General features: G+C 40.3%; 1 protein-coding gene across 2 annotated transcripts in view; it reads left to right on the top strand.

Moving 5' to 3' along the window:
* The first annotated feature begins 20,079 nt into the window (after nucleotides 1-20,079).
* Nucleotides 20,080-22,227, top strand: part of NCAM2 (neural cell adhesion molecule 2) — a 568,800-nt gene continuing 566,652 nt past the window's right edge. For both annotated transcript variants that reach the window (XM_070786214.1, XM_070786219.1), the window contains exon 1: nucleotides 20,080-20,379. In XM_070786214.1, the coding sequence (XP_070642315.1) occupies nucleotides 20,325-20,379 (55 nt within the window). In that variant the 5' untranslated portion in view covers nucleotides 20,080-20,324. The remainder of the gene's footprint in view (nucleotides 20,380-22,227) is intronic.

Below are 22,227 nucleotides of genomic sequence, written 5' to 3'. Positions count from 1 at the left end.
AACTTCAGAGTAGAAAGTAAATAGAAGAAAAGATTAAAAAAATAAAAAGAGAACAACGGATGATAACTGTCTAGAGATTAGCCAAACTACTTCATGGTACTTCTGCCTTGTCATACATTTTGCTTAGTCAAGTAGCCTGCAGTGACCATAAGCTGACACTAACCCCTCATCTTGGCACCTGTGCTAGACAACAACGTGTTGTCAGAACTAAACTATAATTCTTTAATGGAATTGCCTGATAGCTTTGCTGGTAAAGAATCCGCCTGCAACAAGGGAGACCTCGGTTTGATTCCTGGGTCAGGAAGATCCCCTGCAGAAGGGATAGGCTACCCACTCCAATATTCTTGGGCTTCCCTGGTGGCTCAGACAGTAAAGAATCTGCCTAAAATGCAGGAGACCTGGGTTCAGTCCCTGGGTTGGGAAGATCCCCTGGAGGAGAGCATGGCAACCCACTCCTGTATTCTTGCCTGGAGAATTCCATGAACAGAGGAGCATGGCAGGATACAGTTCATGAGGTCATAAAGAGTCGGACACAACAGAGTGACTAAGCATGCACACAGGCATGATTCCTTAACAGTCTTCATGATCAACAGTCTCCCCTGCCTCCCAGTGCCTTCTTCAAATGAGCCCCTTAGATAAGACCTCCGAGTAACTTACCAAAACCCTGCTCTTTTGTTCTGAATTGACCAATCTGGTCTCAGGCTAGTGATTCCAAAGCACTATAGACTCTAACAAAGACATACGCTCTATGTGTGTGTGTGTGTTTATCGCTCAGTTATGTCCAACTCTTTGTGACCCCATGGACTGTAGCCCACCAGGTTTCTCTGTCCATGGACCTCTCCAGGCAAGAATACTGGAAGGGGTTGCCATTTCCTCCTCCAATGTGCTCTATAGATAAGCACATTTTTGTTCAGTTGCTAAATTGTGTCTGACTCCTTCGTAATCCCATGGACTGTAGCCCACCAGGCACCTCTGTCTATGGGATTTCCCAGGCAAGAATACTGGAGTGGGTTGCCACTTCCTTCTCCAGGGGATCTTCCAGATCCGGGGATTGAACCCATGTCTCCTGCATTGGCAGGTGGGTTCTTCACCCTTGAGCCACCTGTAACTATATCACATGATGCTGGATAACTTATTGATTGCCATTTTAAAAGAGTTAAATGTATGCAAAGCTATTTCATATAATAGAAATAATTCACAATTCTTCTAATCAAGGTGGGTGAAGTTTAAAATTTTTTTAAAGAAGGCCAAAAAAAACCCAGCATCTGAACTTGTGTCAACTTCTGCAAAATATTAACATATGCTTGGCCAAGACAGAAATCTAAAGTTCCTTAGTAAAACAATGCCAGTATTGTAGTTCTTAGGTATATTTTTAAAACTCTGCTAAAATAAAACAAAACAAACAAGGAGAATGCATTTTCTTCCTTTGAGAATATATAGTTATCTATGAAAAAAAAATACAAGTTCTCTCAATAAAATGTGTTTGCTTCTTAGGTCAACCAGTGAGAAAATCATCTTCAGATCTCTTATGTGTTAGTTGCTCAGTTATGTCCAATTCTTTGCAACCCCATGAACTGTAATCTGCCAGGCTCTTCTGTCCATGGAATGCTACAGGCAAGAATGCTGGAGTTGGTAGCCATTCCCTCCGCCAAGGGATCTTCCTGACCCCTGCATTGCAGGCAGATTCTTTACCATCTGAGCCACCAGGGAAGCCCCCAGATCTCCAAGTGGGAAGAATAAACTTGAGTTGAATACCTACCTTGGTGCTTCCTCTTCCTAAGACTCCAGTCACCATATCTCTCTGGGAATAGCAGCACGTAATGAACAAAGAGGTGCTCTTTTTAGCATCAGGAGGAAGTCTGAGATGCTCCAGTTGACAGGGAGATTATACTGAGAGATCTGAAAAAAAAAGAGCTTTGGAAAGCCTAGCTGGTCGAAAAGCTTTACCCTTTTCTGGTAAAAACAAAAAAACAAAACTTCTCTGTTAGAGCTGCAAACTCTAATCTCTAACTTGCACATGTTCATTTGAAGTCTGACACTGCAGTAAGCGACATGATGTACCTGGACTCAATTTTTGCATTTTTATAGCCTAAGGAAGTTATATAGGGCATTGGGTTCTCAGGGAAGGAAAAGTAATTTATTCATCTTTCACAGATCACTAATTAATAAGTTCTGCTGTTCTTCTAGATGACTATCCTGAATCACCAAAGATATATGAAAGATACCACCTTAACAATACTTCCCACATGAGGTGTGAGAGACAGGAACATGCATACATAAATAGATTTCCATGACTATTAGCAAAAAACCACCATTTCGGTAGAAGGCGAAGGGTCCTTAATCATGTTCTAGTCCATCTAGACATAAATGTGGCACTTATTTTTTGCTTTTCTGAAAAAACAATCTATGAATTTAAAATGCAGTATATTTAGTTGTAGTACATTTAGTAATTTGTCTGTCATTATAATATTGCCTTGCATTTTTAGTTTAATTTTTTATGTTTTGTAATTCTATTTAGCCAAAAACTAACTGCTTTTTTATCATACACAAACATATTTCAGGGTAGAAGTAGGAATATTTATATAAACTCTGTCAATGCATTTTCTCTAAGTTTAATGGAAAAAAGTGCAAAATAATGGTAAAATAATGTTTGTTAAGTTTCATAAACCTTCAGGTATTAATAAGTGATGGCATATGCATAACACAATATGTATATAGAATAGAGGCAATAATATATGCATTGCTAATTATTCTAACTATTTCTATTTCAAAATGGCATATGGCAAGGTCCAGAAAGTTGTATAAGTCAAATGAGTGGTAAACTGAAAGGTATTTTTTATTTCTAAGTACATAAACCTACTTCTCCATGGAATTCTAAAAACTCATACTTATATATGATTCCAAACTATAAAATTATATTCATTTTTTGTTCCAAAGTGTTACCTACGATCTAGCAATCAGCTCAAGTTATATCATACATAGCAAATAATACACAAGGAAAGATTTTCAGTGTGTACGATTGCCAATGTTTTAAAATTATATTATTTCATTTACATCATGGTTTTACTGGAAAAAAAAAAAAAAAAGACTCACTGACCATCATGCTTTTATAGTACAGATCAAACTACTCTGCTCTGAACCCATTGCCGAAAGATAGACGTGTTGAAATGCAGCTGTTGATGGACCCAATGCTACTATCATTCTGATATTTCATATATCAGAGTAATGGGTTTGAAGAACCAAATCAATTACGAGTCTTGGATGGGCAATCAAAACCCCACTGGGAAGAATGCAGGGTAGAAATTGCTTTGAACAAGTGTTCAAACTAGCAAAGGATTTGAAAAGACAGGTACATGGATGTCACAACAAAATACCAGCTTTTCTAACAAATAATGGAACAGAATCTAGTGACCAATAATATCACTATATTAAATGCCACCCTTAACAGTGGTATAGCAGTATTTGTTTGAGGTTCCACCTATCTAGCTACATGTAAATATGGACAGAGATAAGAGTTGCATATAAAAAATATCATTTTAAGCAAGAGCTTTCTTTTTATGCCAGTGACAGAGATATATGTTTGTTCGTTTTGGTTTGAGAGAGGGTAGCATGGTAAAAGGGCATCCCTGTTAGCTCAGCTGGTAAAGAATCCACCTGCAATGCAGGAGACCCATTTCATTTCCTGTGTCAGAAAATCCCCTGGAGAAGGGATAGTCTACCCACTGCAGGATTCATGGGCTTCCCTGGTGGATCAGATGGTAAAGAATCAGCCTGCAATGTGGGAGACCTGGGTTCAGTCACTGGGTTGGGAAGATCCCTTGAAGGTGAGCATGGCAACCCACTCCAGTATTCTTGCCTGGAGAATCCCTATAGACAGAGGAGACTGGAGGGCTGTCTACAGACCACAGGATCCCAAAGGGTGGGACACACCTGAGCGGCTAAGCACAGCACAGAGCACAGCATAGTGAAAAAGGCCTAAGTCATAGGCATGACTCTCAGCATGTCATTTAATACTCTGGGCTTCTGTTTTAAGCCTAAGGGCTCAGATGAGTTCTGCTGAAAAGCCTTGCAGCTACAAAGTCTTAATGATCCTGAGGCATGCTCCTGATGTACTCTCATCGTCAGCATGCTATCAGAGGCTAGCTCATGGCACACAGATTGCCTAAAGGGTTGCATCTGCTTCTCGAACATCCATGCCAGACATTTCAGAGAACACACCGAAAAAGTACGGCATGTGGACCATGCCTTTTCCCTCATCTATTTGCTCTTCATTCATTTCAGAGTTCACTGCTTATTTCTTGTGTATTACAGACAGAAAATGCACTCTGGAGACACATGGCGTTCTCATGTCGAACAGAATGGTCTCAAGCCACAGTCCATCCTTTGCTAAGTTGGCATTTAAAAAAAAAATAATTCATGGAGATAAAAATAATAATTCCATGGCATAAAGCCTTATTTGGCTATTATGAAATTGATTTCTGTAGATTATCATTCAACATTTAGCGAACATCCAACCATGCAGCAGGTGCTGTCAGAAAACAATGTTTTGTCACATTTCCCACCCAGTGGGCATAATTACGATCCAAACTAGAGAGGTAAATCAAACATCACAAACCCTGACAGCTTTCCTTAACACAGTGGTCACCTCTGAGCATGATTGAAGCCTTAAGGTGATACTACTTAGCAGCTAGTCTTCTGCTCCTTTATTTATCAAGCCAGATGTATCTTGAATGAAATTGCTTTCTAAAGATGTAAGAACTAATATAGTACCCATAATACATTCTGTGACCATGTTCAAAATTTCTTTACCAACTGAAGAAGAACAGGAACATGGTGGTATGCTCGAGCATAATTTATGTTAGTGCTGCTTTAATTGTGTTTGCAGTATTCACAAGGAAGCATTCTGTTTGGATAATTACTCATCTTCGTGAAGATCAGTAATTTGGCTCACGAACACTTCAGAAAATTACCCAAAATGTTGCAAGAAGAGAATTTCCTACAAACACTCAGACCTACAGAGTATAAATAAGTGCTTCTTCCCTCCTCCTTCCACCAGAATATTTTAAGAAACTCTTCTAAGCATTTTTGTGCTTTTAAGTTGTTCATAAGAATGCCTTTTTTTGGTAATGAAGGAGCAAGTTATTTTTCTTTTTTATGTGTACAATTTATTATGCCATATAATAAAAATTATAAATGTTATGACGTGTATGTGTGTTAGTCACTCAGTCATATCCGACTCTTTGCGACCCCAAGGACTGTAGCTCACCAGGCTCTTCTGTCCATGGAATTATCCAGGAAAGAATACTGCAGTGGGTTGCCATTCCCTTCTCCAGGAGATCTTCCCGACCCAGGGCTCAAACCTGGGTCTCCTGCATTGCAGGCAGATGCTTTACCATCTGAGCCACCAGGGGACTTATGGGCATTTAAATACATGCTAAGATACTTATAAGTCTAAATGAATCCAACATGCACAAAATAAAAGTATTAAACGTCATCTCTACATATATAATGTTGTTCTGTCATTAATAGTTATTTACCAGCACATTGAGTATTATTTATTTGTACATTACTTCTAATTGTTAACAACCAGTAAAATAACAAAATTATACATTTTAGATAAATATATATAGTGTATATATATCATAATCAATGCTTCAAAACTTGATGACAGAGATCACAGATTAACATTGTGAACCTTTTTAATGCTAAGTTATACATCTAGAATTTTTGCTAATTTATTTGATGATTTTATCATTAAAGTTAACTAAGTATATCAAAATTGTAATCTGTGGGGATGTTTTTCATTTTTTTTTCCCTTTTCCTTTCTAAAACTGTTTTTGTTGTCTTAATAGTCTTCAGTAATTGGCTTCTAAGTGCATTATTTGTAAAGGAGATGCTGTAAACTGATTGACATACCAGTCTTCATGGTCAAGAATGCCTGGATCCAAACCGCAGCTCATGACTCTGTGACCTTGTTCAGCGGCCAGAGCTCTTTGTCCTCAGGCTTCTTGTCTATGACATGGGAATAACAACAGGCCTCATAAAACTTCTTTGAGAAATAAACTGGGTGATGTGTATAAAGGACTTGAATCATAGCACGTATTAGCTATTGAAAACTGACCACTTTGCTAATGCACGTTGTTGGAGGAGGTTCTCAAGAAGATAATGCCGCTGGCTGACCCCGGAGCTGAAGTCAGACAATCAGAGGTCACTCACCTCTCCCAGCCTTGGAATGTACAATCGTCCACCTTTCATACAGAGGAGCCATATTCACGGACACAGCCTTGAGAAAACAAGGCATCACTGAGACCATCTGCATTGCATACATGACTGAACCCAAATATGGCCTCTATATACTCTCAAGATTCTGGTGAGCTGGTGTAAAGATCTACTCGTCATGCAGGTTGCCCAAGGTAAGCCTCATATGTAAGTTTCCTCGCTTATTAAGCTTAGTATTTACCAATCTAGAGTGGGCTGCCACTTTCTTCAGACCACCTGCTCTCCTCGCTCTCTTTGTATGAGGGCCAGTTTCAGATTTCACCCAGAAAGGGCTCAAGTTCTCAAATCAACAAATCTAAATATTAGTAAGTTCTCTAGCTTTAGATATGGTACATATTTTACATCATATTATAATTATGTTTTACCCTGTGTTGCTGTTCTTATTCATTATATTATAGCTACCATGATAAGAGTTTATTCATTCTAATTATAGGCTATTCAAATTAATTTTTTTCAGTAGCCATCTAGTAAGCACCTATAATCAAGAAAGTAATTCTATATGTTACAAACAACACAGAAAAATAAAACGTTTATTATGAAGGACTGAGTATAATGCTTTATGAACTACCTAACTATATTAAATCTGACTCTAACTTCCTATTTTCTCTCTTTGCTTTATGCTTAAAGGATTGATTAGGGCCAATTATTTATTGAGCATCTATTTGTTGATAAGACACATTTAGAAATATTTAGAAATACTGGTTATTTGGTAATTTTAGCCAATAAATTGTCAGCCTATGGTTATTTGGCTTGGTTTTGCAGTTTTAAATCAGTTTTTGGCATTGGTAGCTAATAGTCACTTTAGCAATTAGAGATGAAAGCTGAATTAAGAGAAGAGGAATCTATTAATATATAATAATGGCTTTAGAGTCACCAATAAATAAAACTGCTCCTCTGAAATCATTAGAATAGAATTTAACTTTTAAAAAATGTCTTAACAGGCAATACTCTCACACTTCATTTAGGAAATAAATTATAGAATTATATTATGTAGTGATTAGGAAATTGATCTTGCATTTTTCCATTTTTAAGCATTCTGTAGCACAAAAAATATTACTCTGGATTCAAGTTATAATTTAGCTCTTTAAGCTCAATGAATTTGGGCAGGTCATTTAATCTTTCTCAGCATCAGGTTTTTTTCATTTGTAAATTTAGAGAGTAAGACTCATATGTTATATCTAAAATCTCTCATCCATTTGGTTATTGACTAGTGGAACATACATGATGATGGTATAGAGAACAAAAAGTTTAGTTTACTACTGAATATTTAGTTGTAAGTAAGAGGAGATCCAGACATAAAAGCCTTATAAATAATTATGATTATTAGGACTTTTGATTTCAAAGAAGAAAAATATCATCCTACAAATCTACCAAATAATATATTCAAATAAACAGAATTAAGACAGAAACAGTGAATTAGACCACACTTTGGTCTTTCTAATTTTAAGTGAACCTAATTTTACCAGACTTAGGTGTTACTGTGATGCTTTCTTGAGATACCACCTGTAATTTGAAGAAGATACACTTAAAGTTTGCATTTTCTGAACACTGATTTTATTTCCTGTATGAACAATGAATTCTGAAGTTATATTTTATAACTACTATTTAATATTGCCACCTGCTAATTTCCAAGATGTATTGGGTATAATTATTCTTTTAATAAGGGAAGCAGTCAAGAGTATATTTAAGTGGCAGGTTTCATGGATGTTGCCATAGTCCTGGTCCTCCCTATAGCACTTTACATCCCCCTCCACAACCTGTATTAGCACTGACTTCTCAATACCACTAGATTCTTAAATACAGATGCTCTGCTTCAGGGATCCATTATAAACGATCCTCTTAAGTTGGATTAACATATATACACTGCTATTTACAAAATAGATGAGCAATAAGGACCTACTGTATAGCACAGGGTACTGTGTGCTATTATTTTGTAATACACTATAGAAAAGAACCTGAAAAAATAATATACATGTGTATATATGTATGTGTTTGTTTTTCATATATATGAATTTATATAATATATAGATAGATACTTCACTTTGTTGTATCCCTGAAACTAATATGACATTTTAAACCAACTATACTTTGATTTAAAAACATCTTCAAGAGTTTTAAAACAATGCTGCTTTAGCTCTGATAAATTAAATAGTTCTACAAGTCTTTTCAGAATTACCCGACCCCTTCAGTATAAGTGCTATAGTTTGGAGCATTACTAAGTTCAAAATTCTGGGGCCTGGTCTCAGTATTCACTTATTAGTGTTACTATGGAAACAGTTATGAGAGCAAGGGAGGTAAAACTGGTATAGAATCCAGGGAGGGGGCAGTTATCATGGTAGCAGGTGTAAGGTCATTGTGAAATATCAGAAGATACACTCTGTAGTAAGAAATGGATGGGGTCAATATCAAAGCTGGTAAAGACAGAACACAAAGGCCTGCAAATCTGACATGCTGAAAGGAGATGGGTAATCAGGATATAAAACCAAAAATGGAGTAGAGACACAGAGGGAGGCAACAATAAAAGGGAAGATACTGAAGTTTTAGGTGAGTCTGGAGAGATTTCACAGATGGATCAGAGGCCCCCATGCATGCCCTCATTCTTGTTGTATGCTCAGCTGCCCAGTGATATCTGACTCTTTGTGACCTCATGGACTCTAGTCCTCCAGGCTCCTAGGTCCACGGAATTTTCCAGGCAAGAATATTGGAGTGTACTGCCATTTCTGACTCCAGGGGATCTTCCCGACCCAGGGATCAAACCTGCATCTCCTGTGTCTCCTGCAGTGGTATGTGGGTTCTTTATACTGCTCCACTTGAGAAGCCCTCATGCTGGCTTACCTGAGTATATTTTCAACAGGCACAAGATACCTAGATTGCTGATATTATTTGTTTGGCTTCAAACTGGTTTTAGAAAAGGCAGAGGAACCAGATATCAAATTGCCAACATCTGCTGGATCATCGAAAAAGGAAGAGCGTTCCAGAGAAACATCTAGTTCTGCTTATTGACTATACCAAAACCTGTGTGTGGATCACAATAAACTGTGGAAAATTCTTCAAGAGATGGGAATACCAGACCACCTGACCTGCCTTTTGAGAAACCTGTATGCAGGTCAGGAAGCAACAGTTAGAAATGGATATAGAACAACAGACTGGTTCCAAATAGGAAAAGGAGTTCGTCAAGGCTGTATATTGTCCTCCTGATTATTTAAGTCATATGCAGAGTACATCATGAGAAACGCTGGACTGGAAGAAGCACAAGCTGGAATCAAGATTGCGGGGAGAAATATCAATCACCTCAGATATGCAGATGACACCACCCATATGGCAGAAAGTGAAGAGGAACTAAAGAGCCTCTTGATGAAAATGAAAGTGGAGAGTGAAAAAGTTGGCTTAAAGCTCAACATTCAGAAAACGAAGATCATGGCATCCGGTCCCATCACTTCATGGGAAATGGGGAAACAGTGGAAACAGTGGCTGACTTTATTTTTCTGGGCTCCAAAATCACTGCAGATGGTGACTGCAGCCATGAAATTAAAAGATGCTTACTCCTTGGAAGGAAAGTTATGACCAACCTAGATAGCATATTCAAAAGCAGAGACATTACTTTGCCAGCAAAGGTTCGTCTAGTCAAGGCTATGGTTTTTCCTGTGGTCATGTATGGATGTGAGTTGGACTGGAAAGAAGGCTGAGCGCTGAAGAACTGATGCTTTTGAACTGTGGTGTTGGAGAAGACTCTTGAGAGTCCCTTGGACTGCAAGGAGATCCAACCAGTCCATTCTGAAGGAGATCAGCCCTGGGATTTCTTTGGAAAGAATGATTCTAAGGCTGAAACTCCAGTGCTTTGGCCACCTCATGTGAAGAGTTGACTCATTGGAAAAGACTCTGATGTTGGGAAGGATTGAGGGCAAGAGGGGAAGGGGACGACAGAGGATGAGATGGCTGGATGGCATCACTGACTCGATGGATGTGAGTCTGAGTGAACTCCGGGAGTTGGTGATGGACAGGGAAACCTGGCGTGCTGCTTTCATGGGGTTGCAAAGAATCTGGGACTGAACTGAACTGAAGTCAGTATGTGACATTATCTTCTGTTTTATTTAATATGCAACAGAGTATTAAGTATATTGAAACAAGAGTCATATAACTTAAATGTAAAATACTATTTAAGTAACATTTCTTGTAAAATTTCTCCAAAAAATGATTTAAATAAACATTTAATTCTGCCTTGACCTTGGGTATGGATTTTAATCAAAAGGCAACAAATATAAGCAATGCTAATTTTCATTCTAATTCCCTTAAGTCATCAGGACTTGTCCATTGTTTTAACTTTTAGACGTTTATTCAACAGATATTTATTGAATCCTTATCATCCTCCAGTGCTGTAGTAGGCACTGGAGATATATTAATGAAGAAAACAAATTCTTCATGCTTTTTACCCACAGTCTCTTATTAGTTCTACTGGAAGCCATCCCTGATTTTTACTTTTTCTTGATTCTTTTTCTTATCTATGAACCTTTTGCTCAATAATTCACTAGTTGGGGTAAAATCCACTGAGGAAATTAATTTAGCACTCTGGCAGATTGCTAAATGGATCTTAATGTTTTATAAACAGCCATTTCAGGAGGCTGTTAGCAATTTTTTGCATGTTTGAGCTTGAGTCAGACATGCTTTTGTTCTTGGAGGGATTCCACTGATAAGTCTATTTCAGTATGGAGCTATGAAGCATATATTCATCCATTTTGCTAAGTTATCTCTGACCTAATGAAGTCATCTACATGTAGCTGTTTCCACATTAAATGTGAAAGACATCATTCTGAATCACAAATTGAGTGTATGACTAGCAAAACTAGGCCTTTCTAGAAACATAATATTTATCTTTTTAAATTTATTTTAATGAAGATATACAGAACTGGCTTAAAACAACAGCTGGTTCTTAAGGTTTGCCTTCCAAACTGCCCCCAAACTATGCCATTCCCAAACATTTATTTACGAAGAGATAATTGATAGTTTGTTAATAGGACTGGGCAGCTTGGTCTTCTCATAGGTTGTTCCACTTACAGGTTTATACTTAAATAAGGATACTTTATGTAAAGGATATTGGGCTTGCAGTTTTCATTTTGCAGGCTATCCTTCAAGTTGATAAAACAAACATGGAAAATTACTTTTCCATTATAAAGAGTTAATATCATACACTCTTTAGTGTCAAATTTTGTACTGGAAGATGGGTACAAGTAAAAATACTTCTGAGAAAAATGGGGCAGCCTTTCGAGAAACAAACAATTGTTCCTTTTCTAGGGAGTTGCTCCCAGAGTCATAGTGAGAAAAATAATTTAGAGCAGGTTCTTCACCTGACATTCTATATTATTATTGTGTGGCTGTGCAAAGAAGGAAGCTTGCTATCATCTCTGGCCCTTGCCCACTGGCCGCCAGGAGCACCATCTTTCTAGGCATGATGACAGAACCTGTTTTCAGACAGGGTCAAATGTTTCCTAGGGGGACAAATTAACTCTCAGTAGTGAAGGATTGAGTTTTCCTAGTAGCTCAGCTGGTCAAGAATCTGACTGCAGGGCTGGAGACCTGGGTTCAATCCCTGGGTTGGGAAGATCCCCTGGAGGGCGGCCTGGCAACCCACTCCAGTATTCTTGCCTGGAGAATCCCTATGGACAGCCTTGTAGCCTTATCAAGGATTGGTGCTTTTTTTTTTTTTTCACTTAGTAATACACAGTTAAAGCTCCCTACCATGTCTTTTCATGGCTTTAGAGATCATTTTCTTTTAGTGCTGAATAATATTCCATTGTGTGAATGTATCACAGTTTATCCATTCACCTACTGAAGGAAATCTTGGTTCCTTCCAGTTTGGGCAATTATGAATAAAAGTACTATAATCATATGTGTATAGGTTTTTGAACATAAATTTTCAATTCCTCTGAGTAAATATCAAGAGCATAATTGCTGGACCATATAATAACAGTATGTTTAGTTTTGCGAAAACTCATTAAACTCTCTTCCACTGCATTGCAGTATTTATTATTCAAGGATTTCTTGAACTTCTGGATTTCTCTTTTGTGTTCTGTTGTGTTCCTGTAATTCTCAAGTTGTCAGTTTCCTTTATTTCTTAAACATCTTCACTGGGCACTGAAAAATTAAGACCAGCAGCTATGATTTAGACTTTAAGTGAAGTGATCCAGCAAAAAAAGTATATTCTTGGGTAGTCATTTATAAGATGGCAAAAAGTTAACCTCCAGGGAGTAGAGCCGAGATGAGGTTGAAATGACATACATGTACTAGAGCTTATGATCTGGTGTGTAACATGGCAGCAGTCCTCAGACATTCTCAGATATCCCTAGTAGCAAATGCATTGAGATAATTAGGCTACTGTTCATTTGTGTGGATATATAGTGGAAATAAAAGAAAAAGTTTGATGTTGGAGAACTAGAGAAATTGAGAACACTTGGTCACTTACAACTGTAATTCTTCAACATCTAAATAAGGATAATGACAATTTCTGGATTCCAGAGCAGAAGAAAACTGTTAAAAAGACATAAGATGTTAAGAAACAGAAGTCTTACAGTATATCTTATATTTCTTAAGTATGAGTACACGCATTTTTTTTTTTTAAGAGTCTGATATTTCAATTGAAGGAGCTTCCCAGGTGGCTCAGTGGTAAAGAATCCACCTACTAATGCAGGAGATACAAAAGGCTTGTGTTTGATCCCTGGCTGGGGAAGATCCTGGAGAAGGAAATGGCAACCCACGCCAATATCCTTGCCTAGAAAATTCCAGAGTCTGAGGAGTCTGTCAGGGGGTTTCAAAGAGTTGGACATGGCTGAGTGACTGAGCATATACTTTACTTGAAGGTGATTAAAGGAAGAAACCACACAGTAGAAACTCTCAGGGAATTCACACAAAATTAAAAATAAAAAACAGTTAATGGTAATGTGAGTGAAGTGTTTTTATGAATTCCTGATTAGAGGGTAAATTATACATTTTGGAAAACAATTTGGGCATTTATGAACAATTTATGAATTCAGTGCCTACAAATGGTTGTATTTTTAAACCAGGTATTTAACTTCTAGTGGCCTAAGGATGCAATCTACAAAATGCTCAAAGCTCAATGGACAAAGTAATTCATACTGTAGTGTTATTCATAATAATAAAAATTACAGAAAAATACTTAATGTCTTAGTGTAGGAAAACTGTTAGTTGTATTAGGGTGCAATTCATGTAATAAAATAAAATTATTTGATATATATTTGTAAAAATAAATTTCCAATATAAAACAAAGTAAAATATACCAAATAATATTATCTCAAGCCATATCAAGAAAAGTATATGTGTGAAATATTGGAGACAATATGTCAAAATATTCAAGAGATGGTGTCCATTTGGTTGATAGGGTACAGGTATTTCTATTTTTTTAAATTTTTATTACTAGAATGCAAAAGTTTGAGACTAGTAAATAGTTATTTATAATAAAATATAAGCAGAATTTGGTTTCATTCCTCTATTCCAATACTTTTGACATATCCCAGCTATTTATCTCTTTTCAAGTCAATGTTTTCCACAGATGTTATGTTCCTTGGTTTTAGGAGGGTCATCCAGTAAAAGATCTTAAACAAGTAATTATTTAAATATGACGGTAAATATGAGGACCGATGATTTTTAAATGTGGCAAGGAAAACCTGTTATTTTTCTTTGAGTGAGAATTAGCTCATGTATGTGTGAAATATAAGTTTTTGTTTTTGTTTTTCAACCCAAGTAATGTACTACAGGGTTTCCCAGGTGGCACCAGTGGTAAAGGACCTGACTGCTACTGCAGGAGATGTAAGAGACTTGGGATTGGTCCCTGGGTCAGGGAAGATCCCTTGGAGGAGGGCATGGCAATCTACTCCAGCATTTTTGCCTGGAGAATCCCATGGGCAGAAGAGCCAGGCAGGCTACAGTCCATAGGGTCACACAGAGTCAGACATGGCTGAAGGGATGACTTAACATGCATGCACATAATGTACTTTACAGTAAATGAATGCATGCATCCAACAATGTACATTGGTTGAATATTAGACAGAATATTTATGGCTTGTGGGTATATGAGGGAACCCCACTGCTACCAGCAGCTTGCCTATTTCTAATAAAATGACTTATCTAACTTGAAAATTAATAGCTACATAACTCCATTAAGGAAAGAACCAAATGATCCTATGCAATAAGAGATTTTCAAATTTAATTACTGATAATATTGCCTTGTAAGAAATGCATTCTGTTAATCATTCCTCCAAAACCTATACTTGTATGGGATCTCTTGTCAGATATGAATAATTTGTTGTTATCTAGTATTTAATATGGAGAAGGCAATGGCAACCCACTCCAGTACTCTTGCCTGGAAAATCCCATGGATGGAGGAGCCTGGTAAGCTGCAGTCCATGTGGTCGTGAAGAGTCGGACACGACTGAGCGACTTCACTTTCACTTTTCACTTTCATGCATTGGAGAAGGAAATGGCAACCCACTCTAGTGTTCTTGCCTGGAGAATCCCAGGGATGGGGGAGCCTGATGGGCTGCCATCTATGGGGTCGCACAGAGTCAGACACGATTGAAGTGACTTAGCAGCAGTATTTAATAACTGCCCTGGATGACAAGGTTTGTACAGACACCATGTAGGTCAATATTGTCCATGGACATAAGTATGAATATTGATCAGTATTTGGGCAACCTGCATCTCACATCATGGTTCTTATTGTATCAGAGAGGTCCACTGCTAGCCACTGCTTGACTACTTCTTCTGATCTCATATTATCTGGAATATGTTCTTGAGGTTGCATCAGTCACTATTTAGTCAATGTGTTATAGGTTCGTTACATTTTTTGCTCCAGGCATCATGATATTTGCCAGAGATGTCTTGGTGAAGAAATATATAATATCCCTTCCAGTTAAGAAAACATTATTCAGGCAAGTGGCAAATTATAGGCAGTTATTGCATAGTTTCAGAGCTAAGTGAGCAGTTATTTGCCCACAGGGAACATGAAGTAGCCATGAAGGAAAATGACCCCATGTATCTTGAAAGAAATTAAAAAAGGAAGAATCTGTGACAATTAGGGTGCCTCCGGACCATAAATCTCTCCCTTCTGTTTCTTAATTTCAAAGAAAATGGCTAAGTAAGTAAAACATTTACAAAGGAAGGTGTTAAAATCTAAATTCTACCACTAAAGCAGCTAGTGTCAAAAGCTCACAAATAGCCTGGTAAAACATTTAAAGTGTTGTTGTACCAAGAAAGTTGAAATTCTTTTTCAAAGACATGATCGTTAGAAAAAGTGGCATTAATGGCGAAGAAAAGGCAGTTAGTGTGATCATCTTTTTATAAAGGTTTCAGGCTATCTGGCTATATATACAGTGGATATTTTTCTTCCTTTGTGGTAATAAAAAAGTCAAAACAGGCAATTTTCTAGACAAGTAAATGAATAGGTATAATGATTTGTGACATTTTAAAAATATAAACGAACACCCAGAAAGTCCCATTTCCTAATAGTATGATCTTAACACACATGAATTCTGTTGACAGAGAGACTAAACAAAAATAACATGTGAAATACAAAAGATAAAAATAATGTTTAAATCCTGCCCACAACCCAGCATTCACTGATGCCTAGGCTCTATGTATGGACCGTGTGCCTGCATGCTTTTTGCAAGGATGGATGTCAGATGGAAGAGGTAAAATTTCTCTAAGAAGATAATTTCCATACTTCATGCTTCTTATCATTTTCCATCTCTCTGCTACTCCTTCATGTTCATTTTATTGATTCTTTTAAAGCAAATTCATCTGCTTTCATTTAACCATGCATCCAGTCCTGTTGGTATTTCCTACCACTCAGCTTTTCGTAGATCCCTGGGTTCTATTCAACTTTCTTTCGTTTTTATAAATGAGAAAAAGAAAAAAGAAAAACTAAAGCTCCAACTAAGCCTCTGAAACACTTCCCTAGGTACATAGAAACTATGATAATTTGTAAATTCAATGTAAATTATGAGTCACATACATGGAGAGGATGCTTTTGTATACCTTTTACATTCTACCCAGTAGACATGGCTTAATCATGCTCAGTAATTTGGCATCTTCATTAACAGTGCTCCAAGTCTGCACAACGGGAGGGAACCATGACTTTGGAGTGGGGATGGGAACTTTGGGCAAAGGCAATCTGTCTACATGTTGTCCTCAACCATCAGTGCTATGAAGTGGAATTGACCAAGGCAAATGTCAGGCTCTAGATCACTTAATCACTGCAATATGGAATGGAAGAGCTTCTGATGGAGCCCTGGAGAGGCACCTGCTAAGTCATAGTTCAGACAAGTGGAGGAAGGCCTTCTCTGAATATGTACCACCTGCTATTGAGACGGGTTTCCCAGGTGGTGCTAGTGGCAAAAATCTTGGCTGCCAATACTAGAGACTTAAGAGACTCCTGCAATCCCTGGGTCAGAAAGACCCCCTGAAGGAGGGCATGCCAACCCACTCCAATATTCTTGCCTAGAGAATCTGATGGACAGAGGAGGCTGGTGGGCTACAGTCCATGGGTTCACAAAGAGTTGGACAGGAGGACTGAAGCGACTTAGCATGCAGGCATGCTATTGAGACCTCATAGCAACATAAACTCAGGCTAACCATGGAAAAATCCCAGGAGAGTCTCTGTTGATAACCTTCCCATGAGTTACAACTCACCATTAGGCCTTAACCCCGGGGAACAGGGTCAGCCAGTCTGGCTCTTCTTGATCATTTACATCTGGACTTACATTCTGAGGGGTGATAAATAATAGTCATTTTTCTTCTCCTGGCACAATACGGTCCTAGAACCCTTTCCCAGCTCTGGCCAAGTTTTGTGTCTTATACTCTGTACTTTCTCCAAGTTAGACTTCTGTCTGTTCACACAAGCTGTGTGCTTTCTTGCCCCCAGGCTCCGCTTAAGCTCTTCTCTCCTTTGCCATGTCTGGACCTATCTAATTTCTCCATTATTTCTTAACTTCATGAAGCCTTTCTTAAACCCCTATTCAGAAATGATCCCTTCCTCGTGTCACAATAGCAGCTGATTTTCAGTTTTTACCACATTCTTACAACCTGATTTATATCATCAAATGTTGTATTTATGCCTGATCTCTTCCAGGATACTATTAATATTAGCAATTTGAGGGCAGGATCTGTAGTATATTCCTGAGGGTCAACGCTATTTCCTTCATTGTTTTCATACACACAAGCTCTCTCTCCCTCTCTCCACACACACACACACACACACACACACTCACACAGAGTTGGTACACAGTCTTATGACAGAAGCTTCTACTCTTCTCTGATGGACCTTTGCTACCTTCTCTTCTCCCTTCACCCCAATCTAAGAAGATTTGATGTCAAAATTACCTCAGAGGGTATTGATCAAATTCTCCTCTGGCAGAGTTCAACCTTTGCTTGTGATTAAAAATAATCTAATAATGAGAAAAATCCAATTGCCATGAGTGCCACACTGTGTGTAAGTCTGTATATGTGTGTCATAGGCCCTTGGCCACTCCTGATGTCACACTGCAGAGAGAAGGCGATGGCCCCCCATGCCAGTACTCTTGCCTGGAAAATCCCACGGACGGAGGAGCCTGGTAAGCTGCAGTCCATGTGGTCGTGAAGAGTCAGGCACGACTGAGCGACTTCCCTTTCACTTTTCACTTTCATGCATTGGAGAAGGAAATGGCAACCCACTCCAGTGTTCTTGCCTGGAGAATCCCAGGGACAGGGGAGCCTGATGGGCTGCTGTCTATGGGGTCGCACAGAGTCGGACAAGACTGAAGTGACTCAGCAACAGCAGCAGCAAATGTCACACTGGAAATCTGCAGGATTTGTTGTGAAGAGGCTATTTAGCCCTGGTACTATCCTTTCAACAGTTTCTGTGACTTTGTGTGTGGGTGTGACCGTGTGTGTGTGTGTAGCATTTTTTATTCCCTAGAGAAATCAAGAACTGGTGAAATAAAGGCATCGTCTGTCTTTCACACCTATAAATGTGCTGTTTCCACCCTTTCCTGCAAAGAACTGACTGTGAGCTTACTCAAGTACAGTTGGCGCTTCCCAGAACGAGGAAAAAACTGAGCGAAGGGAACCTTGGTAAAATAACTTTCTAAATATATTGTCCTAAATATTACCACGATGGAAGAAGAGGTTCTCAGGCTGTGAGGTGCTGAGAGGGCCTTGGGTTAGAAAGTCCACCGTCGTCTGTGTGGACAGGAGTCTCTGACCCTCCTCCATCCTTTGCAGTAACCCCAGTCCTAGGATACCAAGTAAGTGAACCCTCCACGTGAAAACTGTGTTACAGTGATCTGCTTGGGGAACACCAGCTGTGGACGAGTTCTCTCCTACCAATGTTATTAATAGCTTGTTTCCACTCTTACCCCTTGCCTTTCTCCAAGCAATGACATCTCCATTTTAGCATCCTGCCGGGGGTGGGGTTGGCTGGATTCTGAACTCGACAATATTTCTAACCCCTTCTATTTCCATGTCCTCGCTGATAAAGAAACAGCCAAGGGCCTCTCTGGGTCAGGGGTGAGGCTGAGCACCGTAATGTACAGACTGCAGAATCCATTGTCAGTTCCAGCTGGTTGCTCTGACCGGACAAGGGCCCCGAGGCCAGGTATGCTGCCTTCTGCATCCCTTGCTTCAGGTCTGCTATCAAACTTGCATACCTTTTCCTATTTTTTCCAGCAGAGACAAGGATCCCTACTTTTCCAACAGAAAGAATGATATATCCCAACATTCGGGAGAGGAGCGCTAGCTGTGGTCGCTGGCCACGACTCCATCACTTCAATTTAAAGTCGGGCACACGCAGGTGTGCGTATGGTAGGGGGTGACCGGGCGCAAGATCCCCGCGCAACTCATCTGTGTGCGTTTCCAGCACCTTCCGCATCTCCAGCCTCGCGGGGACCTCGCCGGCGCTGTGCGCCGGCGACCGAGGGCAGAACCCGCCGAGTGTGTCCAGGGGAGACTTTGGACTTCTCCAAGGACGCAGGAAACACTGATAGCCCAGTTGAACGCAGCCCCTCTCATATCTCATCCCCTCCCCGATCTCTCTCCTTTAAGGTATCTGCTGTCGACAGCAGTGGGCCGACGTGGGTAACAGACACTGTGCACATCTTTCCGCCTAGCCTACCCTCTCGAGCCCTAGGAGACAGGCGGTGTAGACCCCCAGAGGACGGCTCCTTTCCCTCTGCTCCGGCAGAGTGTGGAAAGCGTGGGAAGCGGGCAGCCTGCAGAAGGTTTGCGAGAGAGAGGGCGTGGGAGAGGGATATCACCACCGCCCGCCCCCCCCCCCACGCCCTTGAAGGAATGCGAGCTGCAGAATCCACTGTCCACCCCTAGCTGTGCGGCTCCCACGGAGCCCTGACGCGCTAGAAGCGCGCGCGGGGCCGGGCAACCGTCGGCAGCATCAGCACGGGTTCCAGCGGTTGGCTTCCGCCCACCTGCCTACGTTGGGGCGAGGGCGCCAGGCTGCCCTCCCTCCCTTGGCCCAGGGCCGGCAGTCCCCCTGAGGATCACCTTCAGGCTGGGCGTGCGGACGCACTCGTGCCAGCCGGATCGCGGCGACCCGGGGTAGCCGGAGGCCCCGGGAACCGAACTCGCGGCTGCGAGCTCGACTGCGGACGAATCCAGGGGGCCGCGTGCCTCCCGGCCGACGGTCGGTCGCCGTGCGGCGCGGAGGGATACGCCTCGGCCGCGCCTCCCCTCCCCGCCCCTCCCCGCGCCCCCGCCCCTCCCCGCGCCCCCGCCCCCGCCTCCCTCTCCGCCCGGCTCTGCTGCCGCCGCGGCGGCCGCTGCTGCTGGTGCTGCTGGTGCTGGTGCCGCCGCCGCCGCCTGGATATAGTGCGGCAGGGAGCGGAGCTTGCAGTCACTTTGCAAGGAGGAGCGCGCGGGCTGCGGGCGGCTGGGGCACCCCCGGAGCGGCGGCGGCTCTAGCAGAGGCGGCCGTGACAGCGGAAGGTTCTCTCTCCGGGGCTGGACTTAATAACTTTGGAACTGTCCACCGGTGTCACGTCCTGAACATGAGCCTCCTCCTCTCCTTCTACCTGCTCGGGTTGCTTGTCAGTAGCGGGCAAGGTAGGAGTGCGGTGCTTTTCTTGCGTTTACTTTCCCTCCCCCTTCTACCCAACCTGGAGAGCCAGAAGGAGCTCCAGGAAGAATTAAATGACGGGACTAAAGTTATAGTTATTGTTGTTGTTATTGTTTCCCCCAGTGATGTCTGGTCTGTGGAGACCCTTGAAGAAGAAAATACAGGCTGGGAGATGGGCATCAGTGAGCCAGAGGTTTAGGAAAACTGTATCTTTCTCTGGGATCTTGGCTTTCTTTGATTTTCATTATCAAAAAAATTGGATGAGTAGGTTGGCATGTGTTACCAGTTAAATGTCTGAGGTTGCGAAAGGCAAGGGAACGATGATGTTTTAAAGAAGAAGCAAAAACTATCAGCATTAAACTCGTTGGGAAATATTTCTGTTGTGTGCAGGAAATTCAGTTCTTAGAGACTTTTTTTTTTTTTAATTCCCTTGCCCAAGACCCCCAGTTTCTGACAGAAGTGAACGATGATGGTTTATTTCTGTTGAGAACTGAGAGAGGGGCCATGGATGTGTGTAAGAAAGCAGATGGATAAAACTAGGAATGTGTTGCAGTCATTCGTTTTCAGCACACCCCCCCCACCCCTTGTTAATACAGCAAGGTTGACATTTTTTATGCCATCAGATTGTAATTACACCTGTGAGGGATGTTTAGCTTGTGGGGAACTGGTGGGATTTTTATCTGTTTAGAAAAAAACAGAAATAGCTTACTAGAATAACCTGAGAGAATTTGGGGAAGCTACCTCTGTTTATAGAGATAGATGTGCATTTGCATTGTTTAGTTTACGTTCACGTAAAATATATTTATAATAAATGGAGGCATTTTCAATAGTCCAGACAAGTTTGGGCATTTAAATTGGGGACCCAAAATGCTAAAACATGCATATGTGGAAGTCTTCCAAAAAAAAAAAAAATATATATATATATATGTGTGTGTGTGTGTGTGTGTGTGTGTGTGTGTGTGTGTATAGCAGTGATTTTCTGATGTGTAATAATAGCAGAGAATGTTATTAGTGTAGCATGATTTTTTTTTTGAGAAAAAAATAAATTACAGCACAAGTTAAAATATCTCCACTGTATTCAGTTCTAAGCTTTTTAGCCTCTTCTGTGTTTTTCATTTGGTCCAGCAGGGGGTGGTAGAACTCCATTTTAAGGTGGGTCTGTTCTTCCACACTCCCTAGGTCCTTCTATCATTCTTCAGCCGGGCTTGACATTTTGGATATGAAACCTTCCTTTCTCTGCCCTTCTCCTCCCTAAATCTATAGTGTTAGTCGCTGATGAAACGCGATTGGATACAGATTTTTATGTTCAGAAATTAGAACGCAAACACTGTTTTAGTTTGTAAAGTGACTTGCTAAGAGGCTGCTCATTTTCTCTTAAAAGAATAGAGTATGCAAAATTCCAGTCGTAGCAAAATTGCAGTTTTGTCAATCTGAAGCTAATATTAGACCAGCCACTTAATTGAATCATTTTAATAGCAATGATCAATATACACACTCTGCCCTACAGATACGCTGCTTTAATTGTTGGAGAGCTGCTGGTTATGTTTAACTGTTCATTTGTAATATAGACAGGTATTTCTGAATACTGAGAAGCAGTCCCCCAAAATTGCAGTTAAAATACCACTGCAATTAACCAAATGTAGACACTGTGGGCAAAATGAGGACATCGTGGAAGGCAAGTTTGTGCAGACTTAAGATTATATTGTGACTGATTTGGAGAAGAAAAAGAAAAAAATGTGTCAGTTGTGGAGTCTTTGAATTTACTGTCATAGACATTAAGTGTGTTGGAATTTGGGGGATAAAAAAGAAATCTGGGAATGTTTAAATAGTACACA

This window comes from Bos indicus, chromosome 1 (genome assembly GCF_029378745.1).
Source record: "Bos indicus isolate NIAB-ARS_2022 breed Sahiwal x Tharparkar chromosome 1, NIAB-ARS_B.indTharparkar_mat_pri_1.0, whole genome shotgun sequence".
In the NCBI taxonomy this organism is placed as follows: Eukaryota; Metazoa; Chordata; class Mammalia; order Artiodactyla; family Bovidae; genus Bos; species Bos indicus.
This window is presented reverse-complemented; position numbering and strand designations above follow the sequence as displayed.